General features: G+C 47.2%; 1 protein-coding gene across 3 annotated transcripts in view; it reads left to right on the top strand.

Moving 5' to 3' along the window:
• The window catches only part of VSIG10 (V-set and immunoglobulin domain containing 10), a 30,441-nt gene extending 22,456 nt beyond the window's left edge, over positions 1-7,985 (top strand). The window contains exons 5-9 of one of the 3 annotated variants that reach the window (XM_025889388.2): positions 52-345; positions 2,735-2,845; positions 3,133-3,148; positions 4,840-5,057; positions 6,055-7,985. In XM_025889388.2, the coding sequence (XP_025745173.1) occupies positions 52-345; positions 2,735-2,845; positions 3,133-3,148; positions 4,840-5,057; positions 6,055-6,110 (695 nt within the window). In that variant the 3' untranslated portion in view covers positions 6,111-7,985. Of the gene's footprint in view, positions 1-51; positions 346-2,734; positions 2,846-3,132; positions 3,149-3,224; positions 5,058-6,054 lie in introns of those variants that run through there. The other 2 variants (XM_073881043.1, XM_073881042.1) reach the window with 2 other exon arrangements.
• The last annotated feature ends 2,562 nt before the right edge of the window (positions 7,986-10,547 follow it).

Genomic DNA, 10,547 nt, shown 5'->3' on the forward strand with positions numbered 1-10,547 from the left:
ACGGCTTGAGTCTCCCTGAACATTTGTCTTTCTTTACCTTCTGATCACCAGGGAGCCCCTCCCTTCTCTCTGAGCCCATGAGGACTTGCTTCGTGGGGGGCAATGTGACGCTCACCTGCCAAGTGACTGGAGCCTACCCCCCTGCCAAGATCCTGTGGCTGAGGAACCTCACCCAGCCTGAGGTGGTCCTCCAGCCCAATGGCCACTATCTCATCACGCAGAATGGCCAGATCTCCAATCTCACCATCTGCAACTGCTCCCAGGCCCTGGATGAGGGCTACTACGTCTGTCAGGCTGAGAACCCTGTGGGGGTGCGGCAGGTGGACATCTGGCTGACCGTGAAAGGTGAGTGAGGGCAGGGGCCCCAAAGGAGGATGGTTGAGAGCTTCAGAGGACCAGGCACCAGCATGGAGACAGTTTGGTTCTTCCCTGTACGCAGGTCACTGCCATCGGGGAGAAGGTGTATCTGCTTGACTGTGACTTGACAAGGTGGAAAGACTATTATCCAGTTGTAAATCTCTTAACATTGCATAGGGATAAAAAAAAAAAAGAAAAGAATTTATGTTGGGACGCCTAGCTGGCTCCATCGGAAGAGCATGCGACTCTGGATCCCAGGGTCCTGTGTTGGAACCCCACACTGGGTGTAGAGATTACTAAAAAAATAATAAAATAAAACTTAAATAATAACTTGTTACCTCCAAAAGAGTATATATATTATAAATATAAAATACATAAAAAACATAAAAAATGTAAGTCGCGAAACATAATAGCAAAATGCACACCTGAGAAACTACCATCCCACTTAGGATACAGAGCGGTACCTACAATGCTGAAGTTATTTGTAGGTAGTGTGGCCAGGTTTAAGAAATGACAAGAAAGCTAAAAAAAAAAAAAAAAAAAAAAAACCCAGGATGCCCACTTGAATTTGCATTTTAGAAAAACAAAGCATTTTTTAGTGTAAGTGTATCCCACGTTTTCCATGGGACATACTTATTCTAAAACAGGATTCATTGTTTATCTGAAATCCAAATCAAATGGGCATGTTGTATTTTTTTCGGCCAACCCTACCTCTAGACCCCTTTCCAGTCTCATCCTGGGCCTCCTGAAAAAGGTAAGCAACTATCCTGAATTTTTTTATTCAAGAAAAATTTTACTACATAGTGAAATCCTTGCTGTTTCCAGTCCACATTTTGTTCCTAGGGTTTATTCATGTCAATGTGTGTAATTATGTGTGTAATTATACTTTGTACCTCTTCACTGCTGTAGGATTTTCTACTGTGTCATGGTTCCACAACTAAGTTACTAATTTTCCTGCTGATAGACTTTGGTATTGTTTCTGATTTTGATGTTGTTGTGATGAGCAAAAGTGTTGCCATGAAAATCTTTTATCCAGCTCCTTGTGTACACATTTATAGCAGGTCCCTAGGCAAATATTTCCTTAGGATATATGTAGAAGGAATAGAAAGGAAGGGTTATGCATATTTGTATCTTTCTGGGATAATAGCAAATTATTTTCCAAAGTGGTCGTACCAATTTCTATTCACAACAGCAGTATTTTAAGAGTGTTGAGTTGTTCCGCATTTTTGCCTTCAGGTTTTGTGATTTTTGCCCATGAAGTACATGTAAAATGGAATCTTACTGTTGTTCTAATTGGCCCTTCTGTGGTTACTAAGAAGATTGAGCATTATTTCATATGTTTGCTATTTGTGTTTCTTCTGTGAAATACTCACTTGTGTCTTTTGACATTTTCCCCTTTCTTATCGGTATGTAGGAGTTCTTTAGAACTTCTGCATACTAATTCCTTGTTAGTTTTACATGTTACAAATATCTCCTTTTAGCTTGTTTGTCTTTTTTTGCTTTCTTTTTGGTATCCTTTGTTTAGCAGACATTCTTACTTTCGTGTAGTTAATTTTATGGATCTTATATCATTAGCAATTTTTACATCTCAAGAAATCTCATCTCCCCCATGGCCACAAAGATACTATCCTATACTTTCTTCTAAAAAGTTTTAACATTTTGCCTTTTACAGTTAAATCTTTAATCTATCTAGAATTGATTTTTGTGAATGGTGTGAGGTGTGGGGATCTAGTTTCTCCCCCGCCCAAATTTGGATAGCCATCGATTCCAGCACCATTCTTGAATAATTCCTCTTTTACTCACTAATCTGTCATCTACCGAATTTTCTTTTATGTGTAGTCTGTTCTTGGGTTCTCTCTTCTTTTCCGTTCATCACTACTGTTTATCATGGCACCAATAGCTCACCCTCTTCATTTCCGTGGCTTTATAAACAGTCTTGATGTCTGGAGATTTTAACCTTCCAGTCTTCCTTTGCATCACATGCTTCCCACAAACTGCCTGAGGTTGGGAAATGAGATATTTATCGTCTTTATGGAGAGGTCATATGCCTTGCCGGAGATCATGGAACCAAAACAAAACTGAGACCCAGGCAGAGGAAGGGAGCTGTTGCTCTTTGACCAGCATGTGTATCAGATGGAAGAATCAATAGTGTGATTTGTCGGGGCGCCTGGGTGGCTCAGTCGTTAAGCGTCTGCCTTCGGCTCAGGTCATGATCCCAGTGTCCTGGGATCGAGCCCCGCATCGGGCTCCGTGCTCCGCAGGAAGCCTGCTTCTCCCTCTCCCACTCCCCTGCTTGTGTTCCCTCTCTAGCTGTGTCTGTCTCTGTCAAATAAATCAATAAAATCTTTAAAATAAATAGTGTGATTTGTCTTTGCAGAACCTTTAAATATTGGGGGACTTGTGGGCACCATTGTGAGCCTCCTGCTGCTTGGACTGGCTGTCATCTCAGGGCTTATGTTATATTACAACCCCGTGTTCTGCTGGAAAGGTAAGGATTTCTTGGGTCCCTTCGTTTACCTTTGAGGCTTCTTGAAAGGGTGTGGGTGGGGGAAGGAGGCCCCAGTTGTGCTCCTACCCGAGGTCCCATTCTATAGGCTTCTTGACTGGGGCCAGGTGTACAATAATGAGTCACTTAAGTACCACCCCTGAACACCCTGTCACCTGTCATGTTGGGTCAGTTTTCTCATTTCTCCGTTTCTTTTGCAAACGTTAGATTAAAAACTTTCCTGAAGTGCATGTTACTGGATATTAATTTTCTTTCCTTTCTCCCTTCAGTAGGAAACACTTTCAGGTGAGTGTTCCTAGAATTGAGTCAAAAACCCATTTCCGTGGTCTGTCTTCCCTGCTGTTTTTGTTTTCTCTGGAAGAGCAATACTAGCAGCCACTGTGGAGGACCCACCATGTGCCGAAGACTGGGTGGAGGGGCTTCGTTAGGCCTTATTGGAAACTCTTTCATAAAACTCTTCAGGAAGGTGGTGGCACCTCCATTTTCCAGATAAGGAGATGGACGCTCAGGGAGTTAAAGTAATTTCTGCAAGCTCACCCAGGAAATGAATAGCAGTGCCTGCGTTCCTATCCAGGTCTGACTAATTCCAAAAAGTCTGTGGTCTTTTTGTGATGCCAGACCTCAGGGTGTAGTGCCAGACCCCAGACCTCAAGCTGGGCTCTCACTGAAGCATAAAGATGGTGTGTGGGCTGTGAGCCCAGGCATGTGTGCATTTATTTTATTTAATATCCTAAAAAGAGCTGAAAGGAAGAATAAGTCACAGTTTCACAGCATGTTTTGGAAGACTAGTCTGAGCATGCCCTCCCAAAAGGAAATCTCAGGGGGCGCTTGGGTGGCCCAGTCGGTTAAGCGTCTGACTCTTGATTTTGGCTCAGGTCATGATCTCAGGGTCATGGATTGAGCCCTAAGTCAGGCTCTGTGCTCAGTGGGGAGTCTGCTTATCCCCCTCAGCTCCTCCCTGTGCTTACGCACTATCTCTAAAATAAATAAATAAAATCTTAAAAAAAAAAAAAAAAGAAAGAAACCTCAGTAGGGACAGGGTAACTAAATGGAACTTGTGTAATCATTTCCTAAAGAGATTCTGGGTTGGAGCAAAGAAGCCTTCTCTTTGTTCCTTTTAACCAGTTTATGAAGAGATATTCCTGTTCTGGGATGATCTTTCACAGGAAAATGTTACATTTACTGCCCTGTATTTGAGGGACATCTCCCCAGTGAGCCTTCCATTCCCCAGGCCTATTTCTCACAGGAGGAGGCGGCAAGGCATAGTGGGAAAACACTTTGGAACTAGTGGACCTGGGCTCACATTTGCACCTCTGCCATTCCCAAACCCTGTGCTCTTGGAAAATCCCTGATTCCCTTTGAGCCTCTGTCTCCTCACTGGTTTTCCAGAAGGAGACTGTGAAGATTATATGAAAATGTAATGCTCTTAGCACTGTCACTGGCCCATGGCATGCGTAAGAAATGCACACTCTGGCTGTGTAGGCAGAACCAGCAGTGAACTGGAGAATTAAATGCTAAACCGCTGGGCATGGACTCCAAGTGCAATCATGGTTCAGGGCTTGTGGGGAGGGAGAGGACTTTACCTGGGCCTTGAATAATGAGTAGAAGGCAAAGTTTCAGTAAGTAGAGCAGGAATAAAGGGCGTTTCAGGAAAGGAATGTAGCATTCGTGTAGGTGCTGTGAGGGGAACTAAAATGGTAGGTTTCTGGGACAAAGAGTCACTTGCCCAAGGAGCAGAGGGGAGTAATAAAACCCACTCAGGAAAATACCTGATTGTCTGTAGGAATCTGTGGCAGCATCTCTTTGAGAGATTACAATCACACCGTCCTCTCTTAACCGAGGGGAACGCACAAAGAATTTTCCATGTTACAAAAGAGGTTGCCATCAATCCAGTGTTTTCTATTCAGCGAGGGCTGATGTTAGAGAAAAAAAGGGGGGGGCATCTTCTTGATTATTTCTTCCCCTTTGGAAATTAGGGGACAAGACATGGGGGATGTCATGGTTTTGGTGGATTCAGAAGAAGAGGAGGAGGTAGAGGAGGAAGATGCTGCTGAAGAGGAGGAAGAAGAGGAAGAAGCAAATGAGAGGGAGGCGTCGCCAGAAGAAATCCGTAAGCATGGCCACGTTCACAGAGTGACTGCCCTGGTGAATGGGAATGTCGACTGGCTGGGCAATGGGCTCCAGGCTCTGCAAGGTGAGCTCCTTCTTCTTCAAAGCACTCTGCTAGGCTGCACTGGGATTCCCAGTAAGAATCTCTGAGAGGTGAGTCTAGTTTTAAAGGGTGGGGAAGGTAGTTAAAGCTTCATCTAGGATCCTATCAACTCCCAACACCACAATTAAACTGACAGACATTTTTCAAGGACCTGCTCTGGGAAAGGCACGATATTGGCCTTGTTGGGGTAATAAAAAAAAAAAAAAAAAAAAAAGACCGATCATAACTGTAGGCAGGGAGCTTTCCAAGCCCAGTCAGAGTGTACCAAGGAAAACTTGGGGAAACTTAAGACGGAAGCAAGATTGAACCATCACTTTGAGAGAGCAGTAGAAGAGCTGTTGCAAGGAGGAATTTGATTATTGCCAGAGGAATGATAGGCTTAAAAATCACAGGCCCTCAGGGGCGCCTGGGTGGCTCAGTCGTTAAGCGTCTGCCTTCGGCTCAGGTCATGATCCCAGGGTCCTGGGATCGAGCCCCGCGTCTGGCTCCTGGCTCGGCGGGGAGCCTGCTTCTCCCTCTCCCTCTGCCTCTTCCCTGCTTCATGCTCGCTCTCTCTCTGTATCTCTCTGTCTCAAATGAGTAAATAAAGTCTTTAAAAAAGAACTCACAGGACCTCAGAGAGAGATGAGTGCCTTGAGGGGTGCATTGTTTGGGAGACGCTTAATGGCAGAACAAGGATATGAGGCAAGACAGTTGAGTTTGAATAAGCAGAAAGGAGAGAGAATTCCAGGTGAGGGGACTGGCATGAGCCAGGTGATGCAGTGTCCCGTAGTATCGAGCACATCTAGAGGATCTGGAGTGAAAAGAACAGAAGAAAAGGGGAACACGCACCCTGCCCCACCTGCTCCCCCGTGAAGTCCCGTTCTGAGGCTTACCAGTGAAGGACTAGGAAGTGCAGTGATTGAAAACGGATGGTGGAGGTGGAGTGACCTCTTGTTGAGCTCACTCAGACTCAGATCTGCTTTTCCCTCCTGTCCAGACAACAGCAGTGAGGAGCAGAGTGACATCGTTCAAGAAGAAGACAGGCCAGTTTGAAGAAAGAGAACTATCCTCCGTTACCCCGTCTTGAAAGCCTGGAAAGCTACATTGAAGATGAGCTTTTCATCCTGCTTTGACTTGACTTGCACCCATGCCTGAGGGCTGAAAATGGTTTGGGACACTCAGCAAAAAAAGAAAAACACGCACACAGATTCCCTCCCCCCCCCTTTTTTTTTTCTAAATTGGTTTGATTTGCTGATAAGTTTTCTCATTGATGTTAAAACGCGTTGGGAACAGGCAGTGCGTGGCGGGGAAAGGTGCATTTGGCATCTGAGGTGCCCCCTTCACTGTGACTGTGGCTTGATCCAGGTTGACTGATGCTGATTTGGAGGGGACAAGAGTGGGGGGGAGCACCTGGCCTCCATGCACAGTGCTCCCAGTACACTCTTAAAGGTCCGTGATCAGCTTGCCCCATACACACAGGGGAATAGTGTGGGGTGATAGGCACACCTCCTTTATCACTGCCTGGAAAAGGTGAGGAGGTGTTCGCTATTGATGGGGAGTCAAAGGGAGACAGTTTGGCTCAGGTTTAGGAGTTGTAAACACCTAGGCTTGAACGTGGGCCCTGCTCCTTACTGGTTTCCTGGCCTTGGGCACGTTGCTTTCCCTCTGCCGGGGCCTCCGTTTCCTCATCTGTAAAATAGGTGAAATCATACCTGCCTTACAGGGGATGGTGGGGACTAAATGAGGTATTGTGGATGGGAAAGTGCTATCCAGCAGGCGTTCAGTAGATGTTCTTTCTCCTCTCCTCTGCCCTCCCTAGTGGAAGAAACTGTGTCATCTGTAAGTTACAGGCTGCTGCCTGGGCCTCTCGTTCTTTGTAAAATGGTTTCAGAGGAAGCATTATCAGGGCTCTCCTGACGCTATTTGCTTCCCTGGAGGTGTAATTCTTTTCAAAAGAGGTAGGGGCCCCTAAGAGGAAGTGCCTTTCATTAGAACCTCTCATTTTGCAGAGCTTCATATTGATACAAAAGCCTCTTAGGTGATACCCTAGTAGCTTGCAGATTTTCCCATTCTCCCCCTTCTCCTGTGGCTTTGAAAGAAGGCAGGAGAAATGTTTTGCAGTGGAGTACCTGGTGATAAGTACTCCTTGGGCAGACTAGTTCCTCTGGCCTCCGTTTCTCGATTTTGGAAATGGGGACGGGAAAACTTGTTTCCTTCCTCCTTCTTAAGGAGAGTATGAGGATGCATTGATCAACAATGCAAAGTTTTGAATGAAATAACATCTGATGAGTTTAAGCTGCTGTTTCCAGATCCCTGTACAAGCCCAGAGATTGTTCTCTGATTTCGTCCAAATCTCTTACATGTCAGAGACCTAGTAAGGGTGCAAAAGACTTGTGCTAAACATGAAAATCTGACTTGAGTTTGCACTCTTTAATGTTCATATCCCACTTGCTGGGCAAGAGCTAGTGCTTAAGGGAGAGCTTCTTTTCTCCAAATAACAGGCACTGGGACTCCAGTAAGATGAGAAGCTGGTTGTCTGCAGCCTTCCCCTGCAGGTGTCCCGGGGAGGAGTCTATTTTCTTGGACTTAAAGACTGAACTGAGCAAATGACTAGGAGTGAACCCCGTCCCCAGCTCAGAGCCCTGTGAATCGCAGGAGCTGGTTGCTGGTTCTACCCCCAGCTAATCTGGGGTGTATAGCGAACTGCAGTTCTTATGTGCTGGGGCTTTTGCTGCTGCCCAGGACTTCCTGGACGTCGCCACTCTGGACAGCCCGAGTCAATGTTTCAGAAGAGAAGACTTGAGTTGCTTCTAAAGTCACTGAACTCGGAGTCCATCTCCCTTTAGAATCTTCCACGATTAAATTCCTGAGACTTGAGAGGGTTCACTCCGCAGAGGCAACCATATTAAAAAAAAAAAAAAAAAAAACCTAGCTTGGAACGCAGGGAAAGAATTGCTAGAACACTTAGAGAGATGCTTTCCAGAACTTCTTCTCTTGCACACACATCTAATGATAGGAAATCTTTGGGGCAGGGCTTTTCTGCTAGCAATTGGGGGCTTCAAGGTCTTGTTGCCAAACGCTTTACACCCTAGATTACCTGAGCCACGACTTTGGTCACTCATATCTGAGCCCTGGGTCAGTTAAGAGCGCAGGTACTGGCAGTCTTCGAGTTTTAAGGATTGTTAAAGAATTAGGGCTTGCTTTTATTTTAAGATGACTCATCCCTAAAACTACAAGCATGAGACAGTGGGTTACAAACTCTGTGGCAAAGTTCAGGTTGTTACATTGTGCTGTTACACAATAGTATCGGAAGGTATTTTGAACTCCAAGATCCACTTATCAGAACCAGGAAGTAAATCCTTAACGGCTACCACAACGGACATTTCAGAAGGGGACACTGGGGAAGGGCTCAGGCAATCCTGTGGCTTTGATATTAGTTCTAATTCTCACAAGCACATATACGCCCTAAGACTGCAGACAACCCACGATGGAAGATGCACCGAAAGTCAGAAAATCATCCTTGCTAGGTAAAATTTATTGTGATGCAGTAAGTGCCAACTGGTAATTCTCACCGTGGGACTGACCAGGAACTGCTGCGAAGAAAAATTAGCAGATCCCTCTGCATTATTGACATTTTAATATTTGGTGTGCTGGGGGGGGGCAGGGGAGTCAGAGAAATTTATTCTGAGGTTATAATGAGTTTTTTTTAAAAAGATTATGGAATAAAGTTATTTTTAAATAAATGCTTTAATGATCTTGATTTAGACTTGATTAGTAAACTGAAAGATTTGGAGAAATGGGTTTGCCTCCCCCAGTTTTTTTTACTAGCTTTCCCTGTGTTGGTAACGAAAGCGTTTTCATCGCCATTTTCTCTGTAGATACTCTCTCACGTGAGACTCCTGCACCTTTCCTGATCTCCTTGAGAAACTTGTTCTTCCATTTTGTCCCCCCTCCCTTCGGATGCCTCTTTTTGGTCAGACTGCACGCTTTCTAACATTAAAGAGTTAGGGTAGCAGGTCTTCAGGGAGAACCTGGATCTGCTGCTGGGCTGGCTGAAAAGATGAATTCTATCAGCTGTCCTGTAGTTGTGGGTGGCCTTGGGAGTTCTTTACTGGGCTCAGCTAATTGTAACCCCCATAATGTCTCACGGGACCTCCCACTTTCCTGTCGTAGGCCCAGCCTAGACCGCAGTTTTTAGAGGAAGCTTCAAGTCAGTCTCCCTCTTGGGTCATTCTTCCTCCCACCCCTTTCTTTACTGCCCTCCAGGCTCGCTCCCGGCTCCCTCCTCCTTGCCCTGGCCTTGCTCCGGCCTTGCTCCCCAGCTCTTTATCACAGCGGTTCCACCTTAACTTACTTCCTTTCTAACCAAACCCATGCTTCCTACCTTAACCACAGTGTCCCACGTTCTTTTCCACCCAGCCCCTCCCTTTGAATATGTGTGGGTTTAATCCAAGCTGGTTTCTGAGTCCCCACTGTACCCCTGCCTGTGTCGCTTCTCTCCCTGTTGTCCCCAACACCTCTTTCCGTGAACTTCCGTCCTCCTAGGTCACACCCATGTTTACCCAGTTTGTCCAGATTTGGACCCCCACTCTTTTTGGATTCCCCCCTTTTTCTGTCTGGCCCGCTGCCCCTTTCCCATCGCCCATTTTAACCTTGACATGCTCGTTTTCACCCTCCATTTTCCGCCGGGTTTGTCTTTTTCCGGTTCCCACTTTTAAAAACTGGCGGCTTACCATTCCTAACCCCGGAGCTGGGCTCCTCCACCAAGGCTCCCATTTAACCTCTGAGCTCCCGGCCTCAGCGCCCCCATTTTATTCCCCAGGCTCGTTCCTTCCCTCCCGCCTCTCACCGGCTCCGGAGTTCCCAGACCCCCTCCCCCCAATTCGCCCCTCGGCCCCCGCTTTTTGTCCCCCGCCCCGTTCCCTTGATCCCTGGTGTCTTCAGGTCCTCGTTCTCGAGGGACAGTCTCCTTCCTATTCGCTCCCCCCTTTTTCACCTGGTTCCGAGCCCCTCCGGCTTTCTCCCCGCCCCATCGCCCCCAGTTCTCTCAACAGTCCTCCGCTCCCTTCCCTCGGACTCCCTCAGCCTCGCTCCCCGCCGCACCCCCTTTTCTGCTTACACCTCCTGCACCCACCCCCACCCCCCGTTGTCACCCGCCGCGTTCCTTCCGCTCCCGGTTTCCCCCTCCCCCCCGTTTCTCCCCCCGCTCCGTTTTCATCCCTCCCCCGCTTCTCTTCATCCCCGCAGCCCCCCGTTTTTAGCCTGCCCTGCTCACCTGCCCCCCTCGCTTTCCCGCAGCCCCGCCCCCCGGATTGTATCCCGTCCCCGTTCACCTGCCCGCCCCCCCATTTTTCCCTCGGCCCCGCCCCCCGGTTTTGTCCTGTCCGCCCGCCCCCCGCGTTCCTCTCGGCTACATACCGTACCTCCCCTGCCCCGGTTTTATCCTGCCCCCCCTCCCACCCCGCTTTCCCCTCGGTCCCCCCCCCCCCC

This window comes from Callorhinus ursinus, unplaced genomic scaffold (assembly GCF_003265705.2).
Source record: "Callorhinus ursinus isolate GAN/ISIS: 27379988/994484 unplaced genomic scaffold, GSC_fseal_2.0 scaffold41, whole genome shotgun sequence".
NCBI classification, from domain to species: domain Eukaryota; kingdom Metazoa; phylum Chordata; class Mammalia; order Carnivora; family Otariidae; genus Callorhinus; species Callorhinus ursinus.